Genomic DNA, 21,593 nt, shown 5'->3' with positions numbered 1-21,593 from the left:
AGGCGCCATTTGCTGCTCATGGAACAACTTGTTGTTTTTTCTAAATCTTCCTCAATAGTCCAGAGGCTGCCCAGCGGAGGTAAGTACGCATGGAGCAAGCACATCAGTAAACGCTACCCATCAGCTTCTAATTGCCCCTTCCTTCACTTTGCCTTCTTAAGAGCCCTTCTCTTGATCCTTTCAAAACGCCACCTGAAAAGCTCTTCTCCTTTGTCTCCACCCCTCAAAGTTTCTCCTTTTGCTGCTCTGCAACTGTCAAGCTTCGCATATAGCTATTTATAAAGCCCTAACTGCCACCTTATTATTACAGATTTTTAGTTTGTGATTCTGTAACTTTATTGTTCTGGAAGTAATTGTGTGATGCCTTTGTGTGAAAGCTGTGCTGCAAAATAAAATAAGTATGTTTGGTTTTCCCCTCCCTCTAAATAATAATAACAAATATCATTCTTCTTCCCTGGAATGTTAGGCATGGTGACAAGATTCTGGGAAACTCGATTAACTGTTTATGATGGGTATCACGTTCAGCCTACACAATGATGGAATGATAGCGTTTCCATTTAGGGAGTATCATCTTATCCTTGGATGGCGTGCATATTCCTGTATGTGTGTAGTTAGTAACTTAACTTCCTGTGAAATAGAAGCTTAAGCAAGCCGTGATATCAATGTATGGCTTTCCAGCAATGTAGTCTGTTGTTGTGAAAAACAGTAGTCTCTTATGAATGTAACTGATAAATCTAAAAATGGCACGACTATTTGCCCACTTTTTCATATATGTAAAATGGTTGCCATCCCTTGGAAAGCACAGAGTGAAACCAGAAAGCATACCGCTGGGTTTAGCGCTGCTTTCAAGGTGAAGGGTTGGTATTATTAATAGCCAGAATTTTTAAGTGCTGAAAATTCTAAGTACTGCAAATGTTCAGCAGTGATTTGGCAAAATCAATTATCGCAAGAAAACTGTTGCAGCAGGTTTGAATATTTATCCATGTTTCTGATGTGCCCTTATCAAGCTGGATGTAACCAACATTCTCCTCTTGGCTCCAGTATCTCACCAACACATAATCTAATAGGAGAAAGTAGGTCAGTGGCCTAAGAGAAACCAAACATTTGCTGAGTCTCATGACTCCATTACAGCAGGCAGGCAGAGCTGGGGAAGGGTGTTGATTTAAGGAAGTGTGTATAAAGAGAGAGGGAGGGAGTCAGAGCTGAGATTTGCTAAAAACATAAGAGCAGTACGAGTAACTGTTTGTGGCTTTTTCTCTCATTTGCCAGCCAAAACAAAACCAGTTCCATGTCATAGAAACTTCTTGTTCAATCTAAAAATAGTATTTTATTTTTTCATAGTTTTTAGTCCTTAAAAATTAATCTGAACATCGAGTATGTATAAAAAAAACAAAAAAAAATTCTGAATGCATGGGAATTTACAGCTCAAATTATTTACCAAGGTTGGCATGTATTTGTGGATAGCACAAGTTGAGCCAAAGTTTCATTTTTCCTGTCCAAGATGTGTGCCTTGATATTATTCTTCAAGTACCAATAATTTTTCTGCGTTATCGTAAATCAAACAACATATTTGTAAGATGTTTTCATTTGAAAAACCCATAGCATTCAGGTCATAAAAGGTAAGAAAACAATGAAGTCTAATATTTAAATAACTTGTGTATTTTATATATGGGGTTGTATTTGTAAATGTTTCTGTTCTTGCCAGGTCTGTACATTAACGAAGGAAGATAACCGGAGAGTGGGGGTGATTCCAAGTGATGAACAGCTCCATGTGTTACCTCTTTACAAAATTTCACAAACAGATGAATTCGGCACCGAAGAGGGACTGGAAGCTAAGATAAAAGCCGGAGCCATACAGGTGCTCACAGCTTTTCCCAGGGAAGTACGAATGTTAGCTGAGCCTCTCAGAGCTACAAAGAAAAAGAAACCAGACACAAGGAGGGCCCCGACTGAAAAGCAGCCATTAATGGATAAAAAATATTCGACACCAGTAAAGCTGAAAAGTGAAGCCCCAGAAAATCTTGGCAACGCTTTGCATTGTTTAGGTGAGTGGTGCTTATTACATTCTGCCAGTCTCTCCTGATACTGTGTGGCCTCTTACTCCCCATCTGAGGGGAAGGAAATGCTCCTTAGTACTTGGTTTTGTAAAATACCTGCATATTCTGCATTTTAGGGGCTAATGAGCAGGAACTGTAGTCAATATTCTCTCCTGGCACAGGAGAAAAAACAGGTCATTGCCCCAAAATAAATTTCTGGTGGTGTGTGAGCACCAGTGAAATATTTCCAAGTTCCTATATTCTAATAAATAATGGCAGTAGAATCATCTTGAAATGTGTTGTAGGAATGTTTATCTAAATAACTGACATGAATTTTTGTCATTTGAAAGTACAAGAACTGTGTTACCAACTTCCTATGTAAGACAATGACTTTCTCAGAACTCGATAATTTCCTGTCAATGGTATGGATACTGCTGCAAAAAAACCCCAGGTCTTATTAAATAAGACAGCGCTACTGAAATGGTTCGTTGAAATATTCTTAGCAAGGGCCAGAGAGGTGGAATCTGTCGGCAGCTAGGTGAAAGGTATGCCGTGCTTGTTCTGGTACAAGGTGATTGCTGTGGGCAGGCCCCTGCTGTAGCATGTGTTTGTGCAACACGGAACTGTGACTTGGCTGAGCTGTGCGGGGGCGCTTTTCATTTACGCTGTTGTACCTGGGGTCAGGTTGTGGGCCAGTACCTTGGACGACAGAACTATTCCAGGGAGCTTTGCAGTAAAGAGAAGCAGCAAAGAAGGAAGAAGTGGAGAGAGCCATGGACTTTGATTCTGTCATTAGAGGGGAAAAAATAAATAAAAGTAATTAAAGCGTAGTCTATGGACTTAGATTCTGTTATTAGAGGGGAAAATATAAATAAAAGTAATTAAAGCATAGCCTATTTACCTTTTAAGAAGAAGATAGGAAAATCAGCCAATCTGCTATAATTTTATTTCATAAAAGACATCCAGATATACGTAGTAGAGTTAAGGGGAGGAGTAACAGTTAAATGTGTTTAGAAGAACACCTGCATTTGGCGGTGGGGGGATGAAATTTTTTAAAAAATCCATTTGACACATTTTTTGTCATTTGTACTCTGTACCCTGCTTTGCTTCAGTAGAGGAGTCAGGACAACCAATAAACATTGCATATAGCAAGATGGAATAAGAACAAGCAAAACGGTATTACTGACACCCGCAGGAAATTACAGACGTTCAGTTAATCCACATGCAAGTTTGGGAGACACAGTCCAGGCTTTGAAAAAAAATTAAAGGACTCCTCAGGCTGAGGATGACGTCCAACAGTAACTTTGAATCAATGATTAATAACTTCCATTGTGCTTAGGGTGGATGGGAAGCATTAGAGGGCTCTTGTTTGGGAAGGAATTCTGAAATTGTCTGATCTCACTGGAACTCTGTTTGGAAACACTGAACCGGAGTTACAAACTGCCTACCTGAATGTGACATTGTAGTTACAAATAGATCTGATTTTGGTGTCTGAAACCCATGCGTTTAACAAATGGTACACTGTGCGGAGTTTTGCCGTATGCTTTGGGAACACAGAATTTTGTTCCTTGAACGTGCAAAAATGATAAAGTAACTGTAAACAACCAAGTTACTTCATTTGACTTAAAAGTATTTTGGTAAAGTAATTTACAAGGGCTGGTGATAATAAGTCACAGAGCAAGGAAAAATACTTTTATGAGTGAGAAAGTTGTAAAAATGAAATATTTATTTCTATCATCAACCTGCAGTTTTTGTCATGGAAGTTTTGATAGTGGAGTCTCTCAAAATAGGTGTCAACACTGCAATCCCGAAATGTTGCCAATGGTGCGTATTGCTGCACTTGGCCATGTGAACATTGCCAAAGAGGCTTCAGTAACTGGGCAGCAGTGGCAGAGGAAGTTCAGGTTTGCAAAGCGTAAGGTGTTGTGCTCTGCAGGAGATAAATCACTTGAAGCATTTATGCGCATCACTTATGCGTTTAGTTGTACAGGACAACGGCTGGGTAAAGACCTCAGCACACCACTGCTGCCCTGCCCCTAACCCACAGTAAAATGCAAAGATCTGTAAATATGGATTTAGAATACTACAGTGTTGTACTTGTGTGTACTGGTTTTGGGGGGTTACAGGGGATCAGTCATTGATTGGTTCTGTCCATTCTGCCAGTGGCAGGTATCATTTTAGTCCTGAGGAGTGGAAAATTTTCATCTAGCTGAGATTGTTAGGCTTAATAGGAAAACAAAATCAAAGGGCCTGTGAAACAAAGGAGTTGAGATTGGACTATCCAGTAGTCATGGTAAACTAGAGGAAATGATTATTTAAATCAGCATCGCTTCATATTAGTAGCGGCATTCAATTCTGGTCACACCGTTTAAACGTAAAACATTCTCCTAATGTAAGAACAAAAGAACACTTAGCTACACTTCAGCTGTAAAGGAAAAGGTATGGCTGAATGGTGTATGTATAGTACTCAATTTACTAACAAGGACAAGAGTTTAGAATATTGGTTTGGCTTTTTAAATATTAAAAAGAATACGGAGAACATGCAGTTAGACGAGATAATCATGGTCTATACCGTCATGTTTTCGGCCATGTGAGGCTTATCACTCTCTGGAGTAGCCTGGGAGGATGATGAGGGAGTCACAAGGCCAGCCATGCCGTACTGCCTGTTACACAGATGTAGTGTGTCCTTTTCAAAGGGACCTGAGAGACCCTGCTAACCCGCATGTCTTCACCACACAGAGAACTGGAGATTAAAAAGAGATAAGAGGACTCACTAGTCCTCTTTACTGTCTTCACCTGGCAGCAGAGGTGGTGAGGAGGGCCTTCTGATTGCTGAAGACTGATTATGTCAGCTTGGTAGCGCAGGCGTATGTGAAGACTTGGTTTGAATCTCCACGGTGCCAACCCTTTGTAGAACCACTGCATGTTAAATAGGGTGCGCTTGTCATGCGCCTTTTTCCAACAGCAAGCAGCAGAACTATTAATTTTTACATTTGTGATAATGCTGAGAGCCTTTGAAATCCTAAATTATTATGAAACATGCATTAAAGATAGAGGCCTTACATCCTTCCTTGTATAGTCCTGTCATTTAACCATGTTATTCTGGAGAAATAAACTTTACAGACAGAAAGGTTCTTTTTATCTCCATTAATACTGTCAAATGCTTCTTGGCCCACATTGGACAGAGCAGGAGAGGAACCATCAACTTAAGAGACAGTTTCTCAGCTGGCCACAGCAGAGTAGTGGCCACTTCAGCAACAGTGGAGGTGCAGCAGGCTCTGTCTGAACAGAAGGTATTCCTGGGGAGCAATGCCACCCTGCCTGAACTGTTACTGATTTCCCTCTGCTCATATATTTGAAATAACTTCTCTTAATCTCTGCTACTTTGGCCCGCAGAGCAAGGAGCTTCTGGCAAGAAATGGCGAATTTACTGGAGCCATGGCTATTTTGAGTGTGCTGTGGGTTGTTAGAATTTATTTTCAGGGAATGCAGGTCTCTCTTCAGAGATTACGGGAAGTGCAGTTCTCAGATGCTGTGTTCCAAATCTTTTGGAGGAAGGCCTTGGTCTGCAGAGGTCGTCTTCAATTAAATACTTTGATTTCATGAAAAGGTTTTTAAAGAATCGGTACTGTTTCCTTATGTCCTTCCGCAACTTCAGTATTTGCATCCTATTGTGTCCATAATTTGTCCCACTTTGCCTTTTTTGCATTCCTACCGAAAGAATGTTTTTTAATCCATCATTATTTATAAATCATTAGATGACAGAATAGAAGAAAAATAGTTCTTCTATATTCAGTGAAGCAATTAAAGATTCTATGTATTTATGGAACAAAGAAGAAATGCTGACAGAGGTGGTCTTTCATGAGAATATGCAGGAGCTCTCTGTGGGGTGCCAGTCTGCCAGCAAAACACATGTAAAGCAATTTCAGGCCATGATGCAAAGCCCATCAAAGTCCATAGAATTCTTTCCCATTACTCCAGTGGACTCTGGATTGAACTTGCCTGTGATGGGAATGAATCTTTTTGAGGAGGCTGTTCCACAAACTAGCACAACTGCAGGGTGCCAAGACTAGAAATTGATTAGGGAACTGACATAAATTGGAACAAGTATGTCTCCACAAAGATCTGAAATAATTAATGCATGGCAATTAGATCAAAGACAGCCAGATCACATGGTACAGCTTTGTAAGAATGGATTTACCTGGAGTATGTTGCCAGAAACTTTTTATTTTTAAGAAAATTTCTGAGGAATTACAATGATTTGTGTGCTACCAAGTAATTCAGTAACTTTTTTGCTGCGATGGACAGGATCAATAAACACCCTTTTTTCATTTCATCACAATATTATGGGGTTAAGGCAGCCAAGAATTTTAACTGTTTCACAGGCTTAATTTCAGGCAGACTAAATTTCGTTAATTATGTAAAAACTTGAACATAGTGCTTCCTGCTAGCCTGGGCGGTGCTGAAGGCCAGCAGTCAGCTGCTGGGAAGCACTTTTCGTGGAGTTGGGCTGTGTGAATTGCGACTGAGTGCTTATTTTGTTTTATCGGTTTATTTTATTTGTCGCTCTGTGGAATACCTTTCTATTTTATATACCAACACTCTGACTGGAAAAGGTTAAGTCGATAATTCAGCAAGGTTATTATGTATGTACTTACGGTCACAGAGGTATTCCAAAAAAGCTAAAAATAACATTTTCAAAAACTCTGTAGTCGTCATGTATGTCTTTTGTATTAGAAAGCAAGTATGAAAACATTATAAAAGGTGTATTGTGTTCCTTAAGTGAGGAAAAGTACTTACACTTTGGTGTGCATTTTTTTTAGGGAACAAAACAGAGGCTTTAAAACCTGGAATAAAAACGGAGACTTCTGATCACCTCTATGCCATGAAACATACTTCAAACACTACTAAAAATTGCTCTTTATTAAAACAGTATACGGCTTCCTCCCCTTTTAAGGTGGATAGTTTACATCCTTATTCATCTTTAGCACATAAGCCTGGCATAACAGCAGTGACTAATATTCAACAAGATTTTTCAGTTCCCTACGGGTATTTTGAATGCAGTAGCAAGCAACCTCATGTGACACCTTATGTTAATTGTAAGAACTTTGATGTGTCTGTCAAAGATTATACTGGAATTTTGCTGAATGATAAGATGAATGGTGTGCCACCGATTCTTCCAGACGTCACTGCTCCAGGTCCCCCTGCCCATAAAGACCCCCTGCCCACTATACTTGAACGTCAGCCAGACAAACAGAATTGTCAGCTTCAGTTAGACAATTCTCCTTCTTCACAGATGATCAGCTCTTGTGATTTGTCAGTACCGCTAAGATCTCCAGCAAAGGATGTAGTCGGAAACGAAGCCGACTGTTCCCATGGATGCCCAATGGAAAAGGGCAGCTCCCTTCGAGAACAGATGTGTGATTTTGACTGTGTTGATGAAAAGCAAAACAGTGCACTGGGACAACCGACTGATTCTGAAGAAAAAGCTGAGGAACTGTGGTCAGACAGTGAGCACAATTTTTTGGATGATGACATTGGCGGGGTTGCTGTGGCACCTTCTCATGGTTCTATCTTAATTGAATGTGCGAGACGTGAACTCCATGCTACCACACCTATTAAAAAACCCAACCGCAATCATCCCACCAGAATATCTTTAGTTTTCTACCAACACAAAAATTTAAATGAGCCAAAACATGGTTTAGCCATGTGGGAAGCAAAGATGGCTGAGAGGGCGAAAGAGAAAGAAAAAGAAGCAGAAAGATTAGGAACAGAGAATACTGAACTAAACTCTAGCAGCAGGAAAACAAAGCAAACAAGTGAAAACAGAGATATTTTTTATGAAGACAATGAGTTCAACCAAATTCCATCACGCAGAGCATTAACAGTAACTAAGGATAACGTAATAACAGTATCTTCTTATGCCCTTACACGAGTTGCAGGGCCTTACAACCATTGGGCATAGGTTTTAGTATCAAATGCCTCCTCTTGGTGCAGTGTTACACAGTGTTTCTTTAAGGTGCTGTTAAAGAACAAGTCTCGTGTCGTTTACTATTTGCTCATCTCAACCATTTTAAGGCTGAGGTAAAAAAACGGGGGGGGGGGAGGGGGTGTTCTTCTTAAACTGTGACTTTAACATTTGGTGGTGCTCAAGCACATTTTAAGCAAAAAAAAAAAAAGTTGTATAGTTTTAATACATTCTAAAAAAGATTTTGTTTAGGTTATTAACCTTGATTGAATCATTCAGTTTATTACCTGTAGGAATTTATATTTTGGTGCTTTAAATCAAGTCTGTTTACTACAAAAATCATTTATAGGGATTTTAACAGGTTCACAGTTTATGGCGTTAAATCAAGTTATACAGTAATAGCTCTACACAGCTCTTGGTGCTTAACCACATCAAACAGTTAAAAATAAATAAGCTGAATTATTACTTCATGGTGCCATTGCTTTAACAACTTCCAACCATTGCTATATAGTCCAAATTACAGATAAATCTTTTAGAAAACCAATGAAATTTTTTCTCGAGATTTGTCATTATGTATGAAATGAAGTTATCAGTAATGATGGCTGGAAGTTGTTTTTAAGCTGTAAATATATATTTTAAAAGCACTTTCTATTTTTAAAATTAACTTGAAATAGTATAGTATAAGGATCATATTGTCTATGGTTTGTGCATACTCTACAGAAGAAATAATTTTATTCTTGCTGTGTAGAGTTCCATATTGTTACAGCTGTAGTATGTATGCTAATAGCATATGTGATTGTTCTTAGACTTGCCCTTTTTCATGGAAGATTTTATGTTGCATATAAACAACAGTTATAAAGTACAGAAACATTTTTATTATATTCAAGAGAGTGTACAAACATGAAATTAGGAGACGTCCTGTCAATGTCTGTGTTGTTACTGGGAGTTAGGAATATTATTTGTTCTTTTTAAAGGCAGCATTTCTTACGATTTCTTTGAGCAATAAGTGCGTAAGTCTCATTCGTTTGGAGCATTATAAGTTAACATGACAACCAAATGTTCCTAATGCCTCAGGGGTAGGATTGTTTTGGGATTAAAAAAAAAAAATACCCCCTAGAGTTGCCTTATTCTATTCTGGAAAAAAAAACAAAAAACCCACATTTTTTTGGGAAAGTACAAAGGAAGTGTTGGAAAAGTATGAGATTTCTAATATTTAACAGCAAATTTTTCATTAAGAATAACCTATCTGTAATATTCACCAGCTTTCTAAGTTCAGTTTTTTTACAAAAATGTTTTGTAAATTTCTGAAGTTATTTATACATTTCATGGAGGAAGGGTTGTAGTCTTCCTTCCAAACATACAAAATCTGTGTTCTCAGATTCTGTTGAAAAAGTGACATATCATGGAACAAATATTTGCTAAACCAGAGGAAAGAGACACTCCCATTGCTTTTAAATACTGTAGCATCCCACCCTTCTTTCTGATTCTCCTCTCCTGTGTATTTCTTTTTTAAACTTATTTATTTAAACAAATTACCAAATGACAATGTTAGCGAAGGACTGACCTCATCCTGCAACTTCTTCCATGAGAACCGCTCTGCGTAGCCATACCTGCCCAGTCAGAGCCAGGAGGACCTCTCAAGCCAGGACTCCTCTTGTGACTGTGAGCTGCAGGATCAGGCCCCAGAGACGAAGCTGTACCTTAATTCTGCCTCGGAGTCCTCCCCGGCTGGGTAACCTGTAGGTATAACGAGGTCAGAGTTTTCCAGTGCGAAAATATACTAATAATATACTTGATAATATTATAATGTAGTGGTGCTGTAACAGAGGAATATGAAATATCTAGATCTGCTTTATTTAAAACCTAGACAAGGTGCTTTTTCCTTGAAACGTTGAACTCTAAGCGCTATATTTACAGTTTCGGTACGAAAAAGTACATAAATTGTATTTTTAACACATAGTGCCAGTTAGGACCTTGGTGCTACAAATACTTAAATGTGGCTGTAGATCAATGAGACTGTTCTCCTGTATAAATGTATACACGTGTAGTGTTTGCAGGAGCAAGGTCTGAAGTAGCAATCACTATGTAACAACCCTGGGTTCAATTCCACAGACTCCTGTCAAAAATAACAAAAATGTTGATGGCAGAGGATGGACGAATTGAACCCGTTCTTTGTATCTTACCTATTTTAAGTAAAATTTGTAAAAACCGGGTATGCTGCAAATTTTAGTTCAAAGCTTAATATTAGTTCAAATAGAGGATATGAAGGGATTGTAAATAATAAAACAAAACCAATATTATGCCATCATTTTGTACCAGCAGTTTTATGCTTATTGACTATGTAATATACGGTATACATCAAATCATTATGGTATTTTGTGTGCCTTAGATTTCCATTTTAAAACTTGTATATTTTTGGTGAGCTGAAGACTAGCAAGAATTCCAGCTGTCCATACAGTAAGTAGTACTGTACGTTCCCTAGCTGTTCCATTCATGTATTTGCTATCTGAAAACCCTTGTCCACCACGATCCATCATTTACAGAGAAGATTAGTGCGGATCACTTTAGTTTCTATAATACACACCGAAAAAATGATTTCTCATTTAGCACTCCCATATAAATAACAATTTTTCTACGCAAAGTAAGTTACAGAGCCATCTCTTTACCTTTTAAAATGTTCAGATCATTAAAGTGAATCATTTTTACTTGAATCTTCCCCTGTAAATGCCCATGTTTAACTTATGTATGATTGGAAACTTCACGATAAAAATTTCAATTGAAAAACCAGCAGTTTTCCTCAAAGAAGTGAGAAACTGAAAGGTGAATCTACCAGGATACCTCCAAACACAGCCCTTGGGAAGTCACTGCTCAAGTGACTGCACCAACAGACTTTCAGTAAGTCCAGGTCTACCTTTTTTGAAATGGCAATTTTAACAGAGAAAAGGTTATCTTCACAGAATAGTTAATGCTATTTACTGATGGGTGCTAAAACTCACAGTTACTACTTTATTAAGATTATTTACATGAGGAAAATGTATCATTTATACAATAAAATATCATTTGCGGTGCTCTTTCTTTGACTGTCTTATCACATAACTACTTTTTGAACATGTACCTACAGGTCGGTCAGCTGGCCGCTTTCATTTCCTGCTGTGGCACACAGCAGGTTGTGATCTGACAAGCTAATATTTTCTATTGCTGTACTGCGGTATAGAAAATGCAACTATTTACTGTTTTTACAACTGTGTGCTATTTATTGTAACATTTCAGAATATTTATCAGTCTTGTACACAACTTATGTTGTTTTGGGTAAGGTTATCGTTTCATATCAGTATTTGTCTCTTACAATTTGCAGCTCTGTGGGTCTATTGCTTTCCTTTGCAGCCTGCACCACCACTTGTAACTCGCTCTTACCCCTTAACAAAGTCCTTCCAGGATGGCCAAATCAGGAGCTGGATAAAAATTAAGGTAGCTGGTTAAGTCAGACCTGCATATTTTACTTGGTTTCCAACAGCTGGCACTGTGCTGTGGGTGAAAAACCAGAAAATGGATTCAGGTGTGGGCTGGTGGTGGGGCGTGTTTGTCTTATGATCCTTTTTCACAGTATGCTAGCAAAAACTGTCGTGATCCAACATGGGACACCTCTGGCTTCCCAGAAGAAATGTGTGTCATCCTTTTCTCCGCTGGGGCCAGTACCACCACTCTCCCTTTGCTCCAGAGGTGGAGTAGTGCTTTCTGCAGGAGTCGGTTCTGTTTGACTCCTTGAGTCCCTGTTGGAGTTACTGCACTCATGCCCAATTAAATCGTGAACTTTACTCATGCAGTTTCTCTGTGCTTACTGATTTGTAACATGCTATTGTATTACAGAAAATAGAATAAATTATTCCTATAAATATTTTAGCCACAAGATCCAGAAAGCTTTTTAAGAACTTACAAATACTTGTGGCTTTCTACCTGTAATGGCTGTATTCAGATTTACTTTGTTTCATAAAACAAAGTCCGTAGACTTTATAAGCTAACCTTTACTTAGGAATAACTGCTGTTAAAAGTCTTTTACCGATGTCAGTGCTTCTTTATACCTAGAACAGGAAATAACTAGTATCTTAAGCAACGTTTTATGTTAAGCATGGGTAAATGACAACTACTTTAGTACTTAAGATTACTTGTAACATACAACTGTTTGGGGCTTTTTAAAGACCTTTTTAATGTCATTGCAGTATTATGCTAAATTTGGTGGGTTAAATTTGGGTCTATTTATGTTGCTGCAGCCCCACTGACTGCAATGTGCTCATTCATCAAGCTTTCATGCAATTTTCATATGTAACTGATGGATATGGATAACAGTTGACCAAAGTCAGTGCTGACTCAAGACGCTTGTGGCCCTACCACAATTAACAGGTTTGGAAGGGCAAATGGAGAGAGATTTGGAGTAGATGTCGTACTTCTGGTTAAACAGAGAGGTTTTATTTTTTGTAGCATGAGAAGTGATTCAGGGTCTGTAGGGAGACATAATAACCTTCACCTCAAATTTCAGACAGGCAGGCAGGTCTTTTTCAGACCACCTTCAGGCTTATGCTTTTGATAGCTTTTTTGATTTTTCTTAATGTGATAGGTTGTTCAATGAGAGAGAGTTGTTGCAGAAGCATGCTAGTAAAACTGCATCTTGATGGTTTTGTATTTAAAACATACGGTCAGTCTTGCCCTCTCACATCCCATGAAATTTCTCTCATGTTGAAATTAGGTCTTCTTATCAAGCAGTCATCAGTTTTGTAATCCATTTATACGTATAGGAATTTTCTCCTTTTTTCTGTAGAAATCTGGTACTTTCTAGGTTAACAGGAGGAAATAACTGGGCCCTCAGATACACGGAAAACTAAATGGCATGTCCACTTTTGTATATGTTACCAGCACAGGCAGCACTGAGCAAACTCTCTTTCAGGTCTGTTGTGGTTGCTAAAATTCAGCTTAGGGTTTTTGTGACTCATCTACCATAAAATGGTGGTTTATTTCTTGACTGAAAGGTGTTTGCCCAACTGTGGCCTATGATGCTGTCTATGATCTGATCTTAAGTTAAACAATTAGAGATGAGAAGCAGTCCAATCACATTTGGAAATTCTGGCTTTCTTCTTAATTTTATCAGGTGTTGATCTGACCTTCAGGAGCAAGTGTTTAGGGAGTATCTTTCCATAAAATTAGACTGTAGAGAAAGTTGCCATTGATTATTGTGACACCATGGTACTGCCCTGCAGTGTCTGTTACAGCACTGTTTCGAAGCAGTAAGGGTGTGTTGCCATGTCACGCAGCTGTGGATAGATGTATGAATTCATCTTTCCACGGTTCCTCTGGAGACGGTAACCTCTCCTTTGTCCTCTGCCTGCATATACTGGTTTAAGGGAGAAAAAAAAAAAAGAGGAGGGAGAGAGCTTGTCACCCTTTAATCTGTGTAGATGAACAAGACAGCGAGCACTGCCATCACCACCAGTCTGCTGCTCCTTCTCATGACCAAACTATAGAATGTGGAAAGCTGATGGGGTGCACAGCATGAGTAAGTCGCAGCAGAACTGCAAAGGTACAGCTGGCTTTCGAGACAGACTTCTCTGTACAGATGTTGTAGTTGCCAGGGTACTTCTTTATATTGACACTTTTTTTGGTACATCTAACTTTAAATTCATATGCTTTTTTTTATTTAGTCTGTGACACGTTTATGTTCTCCTGTAATCTTAAAGAGTGGCCGGTGTGAAAAGTCCTGAGGATGTGGCTGCTTAGTGGAACAGTACAGAAACTGGCTTCAGTGTCTTCTGGAATTACCTGATGTTTAGTCAGTTTTCACAAGTTGTCTGCACGCAGCTCCAGTATGCTGCTGCAAAATTGTATTTACATAAAGGAAGGATTTTTATACTTGAGCTTTTCTTAAAGACCAGGGATTTCTAATAGTATCTAATCAGGCACCAGCTGACATATGGATCACTTCTTCTAAAGAGTGGTTGAAAATGTATTTTGTGTTTACTTTATTACTTCCCTATTAAAACTTCTTTGGCTGTTGTAGAGGAGTGAGCAAAACTTTTTAATACTGTCATTTACATACCTGACTAAATTATGAAGACTTAATTCTACATAATGCTGTGTTGTCTCGCTGAAGAATACCTAATTTGACTAATGTTGATGAGTAGGTAATGCTTACTACTGTATGGATGATGTCAAATACTACAGCCACTCTTCTCACTCCCTGGTCTCTTTATGGACCAGCTGTTGTGGCTAGTTATTTTCAGTCAGTGCTAGATCACACTATAACCTGCTGCTCAATGCTGCTTTAAATGCTTGTAGCTGCTCCTGAAGTTCTTCCTACTCCTCTGCAGATCTGCTTCAGTTCGGCATTAGCAGTATAGCTGCCAGCCTGCTTGTGAACTCCCCATGCACAACTGTTGCTGCTTTGTATGTAAATCAGCCTGTCTTCATCTCAGGAATATTGTAAGAGTCTGTTCTTCTGACTCTTCCAAAATCTGTTTCCTTCAGTCATCTTTTATTCTGTGTAGGACAGTTCTAGGCTTTGGGGTTTTTTTTACTGCATGTTCTCTCATAGGAAGCCTAGAATATTGCAGTTAGACTTTTTTTTTTTCATTCCAAAAAAGAGGAACAATTCATTATATGTCACAATCAGTGTTTTCTTACTGTTTAAGTCAAATAATCAATTTTCCAGTTAATTTTCACATTTCTTGATGTAGTTGTTGCCCTCTGTCCTTATAGCCGTAATTAGCCAAACAAAAGAGAATTTGCAAGACTAGAAAACTGCTTACCCCCTGCAAAGGAAAAACCATCCCTTCTCAGAATACAATATTTGCTTCTGTTGCTAGCACCTCTATGGAATGCCCTCTTTTCTTCTGAGTTAATCTACCAGCTCTGCTCAAATCTTGTCATAAGACAGATGCTGCAGAGACTGCACAATTACAAGAGCAGAAGTGTTTCTTTACATCTGGTTAGATCAGTCACAGTCCTTGTGAGAAACCCAAGTACTGTGTAAGTTAAATGCTTTAACCAACACAGGACTGCTTGGAAAAAAGATGTTCTTCCTCTGTAGCAGCAAGTGGAATTGATTGAGCTTGACCAGAAAATATTTAAGTAGTTCCTGTCTTTTATTAAAGGGTATAGGGGCGTCAGCATCAATGTTTTCCTCTTTCCAATATATAAAGACTTTAGGACTCTTTTTCAGTCCAGTTCCCCAGTTCATCATCCCAACATTGTTTGCAGTGTTTAACTGTACACATACTTGTAACTTCAGTTACAAGGTGCTTCTTGGTGCTGTATCCTTAATTCTTCCCACAACAGTATATTTTTCTCATCGTGTACTGATTATATATGTATTTTTTCCACACATACTTATATTAAGGTGCTGGAATCTTCCAACAGCATACTTACAGTGAATGCAAGACTGGGGTGCTAAATAATGTGATGTGAAGGTGACTTGCTCTGTTTGGTATGACCAATTAACAATGTTTGTTTTAACACTTTGCACACCTTACTACCTTTCCTCATAAGGTCAGAGGATGCAGGTGTAGACCTCAAAAAACCTACATACGTAAGGAGGACAGATTTGGCAGTTAATCTACAAAGCTACCAGTTAGAGCAGATGAACTGTATTCCAAAGAAGTGCTGTTGCAGTGGGCCAAGGGAAGTGCTAGTTTGATGTTCGGTATTGCAGTTGTTGCCACAAAACATTTTAATACTGTTGTGGAAAGTTTTGTGACCTGGTCAATATTTTACATGTATGTCTGTATTTTTAATATTGTAATGGAAAAGGGGTCTAGGGTTTGGGAGTCATCTTAAAATAAGAATGAAGGCCCTGATTCTCATTCATACTACTGTCCTTTGCATCACATTAAAAGGATAAAAGGGCCTTAAATGTTGTCCATTTAGCTTGCATCCTTCAGAGTATCCCGTTACACTGATAACGATAATTTTATGCAAAGGTCAGTAGTATAAATCAAAACCGTTACCAAATGACTGATTTGTACAATCATGTGAAATCAATTTAATATCATCCCCATTGTGCACATACTGGCCAGTAACATCCAGATTGTTCTTAGTTTAGAAATACAGGTTGAAAATAAACTGGCTTGGTTTTCATCAGGTTTTAAGTATACACTTATATTGGCTGTCCTTTTCCCAGCATTGGCTACAGACAGTGGTAAAAGATTTGTACCAATACGTAACAGCCTGGCCAGAAATCTCACAGAATTGTCAATAATACTATTTCTGAGCTTTGGTAGTTTTTCTTAAAATACTTGCTTCCCTTTTATCATAACTTGATCTTTTTTACTTGATTATACAAAATGGGGTTGTGACAATCTACTGAACTCCGTTCTTCTCTGACTTAAGACCCAACAGGGTGTGCGGTATTGTGTGGTGTTGTCACACTGTGGTGCGTTTTTAGACACAGAGCTAAAAGCCAGCATTTTCTGACTGCCCTAACTGTGGTGATACTCCACAGTGAAACCATTGGCACTGCCCTGTGTGCTTGAGTCACGCAGGGAGAGCTTCCCTCGGTGCCAGTGGAAGCTTTATGTAAGCATCGAGCCCTGCTACATTGTAGTTATGAAATGCAATGCAATGCAAACTTCTATTAAAAAAAAATTGAGGAAAAGAAAATGTATTTTCATTCTTAAATTTCTAAACTGCAGTGGTACTGCAGAGCCTAATGAGAACAGATTCCATGCTAACTTTGTGAATGTCAAGTCTAATCCATGCAACTCGAAAGGCAGCGTCTGAACTTCATGAATCTCTTGTCCTCAAAATGAAAAAATAACCGTAGGCAAGAAAAACAAATGTGATATCCCAGTACCACTATAAGAAAGCCAGGTCTAACTAATACAAACATTCAAACATTTCAGTCTTTAACAATTAATTATTCTACAATTATTTGTTCAGTTTGGAAGAGACGGCTCTTTATAATGTGACAATATCAAATATCACACCAGCTCATAAATACTGTTCAGAATTTGCTATCATAAAAACGTACATTAATATGTAAGGACACAGTGTACTGAAATGCTACAGCTAATGAATTCTCTCCTGCTTTGCAAAATCAAAAGATTAGTAGTACGCCAAAGCAAAAAAAAAAAAAAAAAAAGTCAGCATTTTTTTCTTTCCTTCTCTCCTTTTCTCTCTTTCTTTTTCTTTATTTGGGATGCATTGATATTTATTTTTCAACTTTGAATTTGAGGGTTTGGATTATTTCCAGTTACCAACCTACTGTATTTAGACCGGGAACATAAAATTAACTTTTTTTAAACAAAAGATGATGTACAGGGAGGAAAAAATCAGAAAGAAAAAGCACTTCATTATGTCACAGTATTTACAGGAGAAAGTACAAAAATTACTTCTGTTCTCAAAAATCATTTGGGCCTGATTCTTTCCTAGTATAACAGCATAGCTTCATGAGGCTGGTGGAGCTGTGGAGAGTTACGCTAGCTGAGAAACTGAACCTTAAAATCTTCTTTGCAGACAAGGGAACCCTTACCAGCAGTACTTGAAGACTTGTGAGTTGTGACTGCATGTTACTTGAAAGATCTAATTAAGCTATGTTTTTTGGTGCAAGCAGTTGTTGTACATGATTTCATGTTTATGTAGCAAGATGCATTGAAATGTTGATACTAGTATTGAAACATACATGTAAAAATTGTTGTTGTGGAAATTGTCTGTTCTATTTTCCTTGTGTGTCTCATCTGTTTAGAACGTAAACTTTCTTTTTTTTTTTTAATTGTCCTAACTGAATAAGGCTAAATGAATACTGTAATTGAAAATATATTTTAAATCTTGTCATGAGTTTTTAAAAAGACTATTACAAATTGTATCATTCCTGATTACACAGAACTTTGTGGGTGGTTTTAAATAAATTTTATACTTCTATTTTGCACTTAGTCGTCTAATTTTTCTTTCCTGCATTTTTCATGCATTTCTTCCAAAACACTTTGAGAAATAAAAGGAAGATGTTTTTCCCAATACAAACCAAAACAAAGTCATGCTGAAGTATGTAAAGACTAAAAATTTAGGCCAGAAGAGCCTGTAACGTACAACTTACAGCAACGTTAGTGCCCTGCGTCATAATACAGCATATAATGCTACATGTACGTCCCATTTAAAACCGTTACGTGGCTAGAAGTTTTAGACAAGGAATTTAAAAATTACTCATTCTAGAGCTAGAAGTAGACTAGTACTGCAGTGTTTCTGAGGGTGCTGAGAACCTAACAAAGATGTTCTGGCAATAGCAAGGAGTTAATTTTAATAAAAATACTAGTCTTCAGATTCTGTATGTTTACATCATTTACCCTATAGTTGGTAAAACATCTTGTTAAAGGAGGAGTAAAAAAATAATTGCTAATACAGGTATTTTCATTTTATGAGCCATTTTCCCTGCAGAAATTTTGCTCGTAACATTTTAATGTCAATAACGATTTTTACGTGTGGAAAAATACTTATGAATTAACTCAGCCCTACAGGACTACAGTGGGTTCACCCAAGTCAGCAGGATTTCTGCACTGGAAAGGGATGGGCATAAATCTGGTCTCTGTCATCATCTGCCTCTGCTTCATGCAGGACTGACCCATCCCAGGCAGAGCTGTACAGCAAGAGAAGCTGCCAGAAAATTCTGATAAAAAGGACAAACCAGTTTATGAACACGTCTACACAGCGTCTTTTTTCCTACCACTCTGTCTGGCAGAGCAATGGTATAGGAATAGTTTACTGTGGCTTTTAATTCCCATCCAGTGGAAACAGACCACGTTTCATTTGCTTCAAATCAGAGGGTATGGGGTTTTACTTCTCAAGACAAAACAGACCTCAGCACTAGTCTGCTTTACTGTGTGACATTTTAGTGCAGAACAACAGTACCAGGCAGAATTCCTGTTGTTTAGATCTGAAGAAAAGGAGCAATACAATTCTGAATGTTCCTGTTTGCTTCTTTACCTTCTCCAGTAAGTGCAGTAGAAGAAGCTGATGTTAGAATAATCTTCCAGATAACTGGAATCTCCTAGAGGGCTGAAAACCACTGCTGTCCTCAGGCTTCAGTAATTCCCTAGAAATAAACTACATTATGTGATATGGTGCATCTAGTTCCTGGGAGCTGGATGCTGTAATCCAACAGGAAGCCTTTACCCTCCTATGTAATCTGCTGCTCTTCTAGAGGACAGTCATTACTGGGGTTTTATAGCAACATCTCCCAGCTTGCCCCAGGCCTCCTCCAAACTGTACTATCAAATCTTTCAATAGAGCTATGCATCCCATGGTTTGATACTAGAGTATGTAACCTATGGCACAGGTGTCTAAGAAGGCATGTGGATTCTGAATGGTGCTTAAAAAGACTTTTGAGCAGACCCAAGAACATCATTAGAGACATTAATGAGGAACGTTTTCCAGCTCCCTTTCACGTACTGCCATCCAACTGCATATTGCCTCCCCTGGCATTCCCACCAGGTAGTGTGTTCCCAGTCAGAGCTACACTTCTTCAAAGATGGAGCATATTACACACAGAGATTTTAGAACACAGCTTCACCTGTAGCTTGTGGGAACAAAACTAAACCAAATTTACCTACTCTGGCATCCCTGAATGGTTTCCAAATGTGAGTTTGTCTTGTAGAGTTCAACACCTGGAGGTGGCTTCAGTGCTTTCTCATATGTCGGATTTCTTATATAGACCACACAGGTAATAAATATTGATGTAACACAGTTGGTTGCTTTTACATTCTTAAGATGTTATGGCCTTAAATTACAATACTTTGGTATTAACTGTTAACAATAAACTGCAGGAAAAACTTTTTTGCTAGTGCTACAGTTAGTTTCCTGCAGTACTCTAATACCACAGAACAGCAGGGCTTGCTCTTGAATGCTACTAATGCTGATTCCTGTTGTTAAATATTATAATATTAGTTTACATCTTCAAAAGGGTTATTCATCAGAATATTGGACCTTGGGTGAATTTTCTACATCAGAATGAGCATCATATTCAAATGTAATTTAAACACCTGCAAGCTAGTGCTTCAGTTAGTAGTGTTTTGGTTCAAGAAATGGCCTAGATAGTGTGCAATAAAACAATTACTAGCAGTACCCATCTGTGTTTTTAATCGAAGACACACTAGAGAAATATTTTTTAAATGTGGAAATTTAAACCCACCTGTTTCAATAACCATTGGCTGGAGTACAACTCTTAAGACGGGCTTCTAATTCCCTGTCCAGTCTGCTTACTTCTGGATACTCTTCCTTTTATGATACACATCACTTATACAAAATTCTTGGCAGTTGATTTCTTGAAAATGTCAAACTCTTTTTACACGGGGCCAAAAATTACTTAAAATCCCCACTATACCATGTGTACATCTCCATTCATTCATAACGGGGTAACTCTCTTCTGCTGTTGGATTCTGAAGTAGTCCTGAATTGCTGCCAGAGGCATCATGACTTAGCCTTATTTTTCAACTCAGAACAGTAAAACTTTTGCCTTCTGTGGTGTAAGAAGTCAGCAGTTCAGTTTCTTGTGACTGCTTTGTTTTACATGTAGATTTCTGTTTCTGCACAGTGATGATCCAGCTCCCTTCACTTCAGGAATCCCCTCAGGGAAATGAACTACCAATCCTGTGCTTCATCAAGCAAATACCTCTGTGGTAGACCCTATCTCACTGCCACAACAGCAGAAAGCCTTGTCAGGATTCATCTGGGTTACAGCTGCTACAAATTTTAAGGGTGAAATTCGTTGGGCTGTTGCAAATTATCTTGTTCTGTGATGACTGTAAGAAGCTGTAAGTGCCTAGGTGTGACACTGCTTAGCAACCCTCCTCAGGCTGTAGCTCTTGTGAGATCTGACAAGCTTAGTCCAAAAGAGAAAAAACCGCTTTACTGTAGAGTGCTCACCAGCAAGCCTTTCAAGTGCCAGAGGCTCTGGATCACCCCACACACTACAGGCAAGTATTCCCTTTATATGTAATATCTACTGCATTTGAGCAAAGCAGAGTAGAAATTAAAGCTTTAGTCATTCTCCTTTGCTGTCTCCCACTGAAGGAGACATTACTTGGGGCTGTCATTGCACGTAGAAGTTCTCTAGATGTTCCCGGCTCCTGCAAATCACACCCCATGTGTTCCACAGCAAGTTAAATCTCTGAATCTCTATGCTCAGCTGTACTGTACTGGGAATTATGCCTGTCCATCCTTCAGATCAGAGGCTGGTGCTCTGCTATGAGAAGAAGCTAAATACTGCAGGCAGCAGTGGAAGGGAAACAAGTTTTCAGCTCTCAGATCTGCTTTTCAGGCAACAGAGCTAAGATTGTAAAGGTGGTCAGGATTTTTCTTCTAATTGCTCTTTGTTATTGCCTGCCTATAGAAGCGCATTAACTCAGTCTTTCACATAGCTTGATTACCCCAAGATTATAAGGAGATAGATGAGAAATGCTTTCTCATATACACAATCAAATCTGATACACCTAGAAAAACAGGGCCTTCCTAAAGGCACTAAGGACTTTCCTAAAGCACTCTAATATAAGTCAGATTGGGTAAGAAGAAAGGAATCCTTAAAACCTATGCCTTCGTGCAGGGCAGCTATTCCTGTG

At 38.5% G+C, this 21,593-nt stretch overlaps 1 protein-coding gene and 1 long non-coding RNA gene across 5 annotated transcripts in view; one reads left to right on the top strand and one right to left on the bottom strand.

Moving 5' to 3' along the window:
- TET1 (tet methylcytosine dioxygenase 1) overlaps positions 1-17,914 on the top strand; it is an 80,564-nt gene extending 62,650 nt beyond the window's left edge. For 3 of the 4 annotated variants that reach the window (XM_055719603.1, XM_005433445.4, XM_055719602.1), the window contains 2 exons: positions 1,706-2,045; positions 6,860-17,914. In XM_055719603.1, coding sequence (XP_055575578.1) covers positions 1,706-2,045; positions 6,860-8,001 — 1,482 coding nt within the window. In that variant the 3' untranslated portion in view covers positions 8,002-17,914. The remainder of the gene's footprint in view (positions 1-1,705; positions 2,046-6,859) is intronic. The other variant, XM_055719604.1, reaches the window with a different exon arrangement.
- LOC114018171 (uncharacterized) lies at positions 2,052-9,705 on the bottom strand. Its single transcript, XR_008733766.1, has 3 exons — positions 9,569-9,705; positions 6,837-6,883; positions 2,052-5,747 (listed from the first exon to the last, which is right to left on the bottom strand). It is a non-coding gene; the product is annotated as an uncharacterized LOC114018171 (long non-coding RNA).
- Positions 17,915-21,593: the final 3,679 nt, after the last annotated feature.

The sequence above is a fragment of the Falco cherrug genome, chromosome 9 (assembly GCF_023634085.1).
Source record: "Falco cherrug isolate bFalChe1 chromosome 9, bFalChe1.pri, whole genome shotgun sequence".
Lineage (NCBI taxonomy): Eukaryota > Metazoa > Chordata > Aves > Falconiformes > Falconidae > Falco > Falco cherrug.
This window is presented reverse-complemented; position numbering and strand designations above follow the sequence as displayed.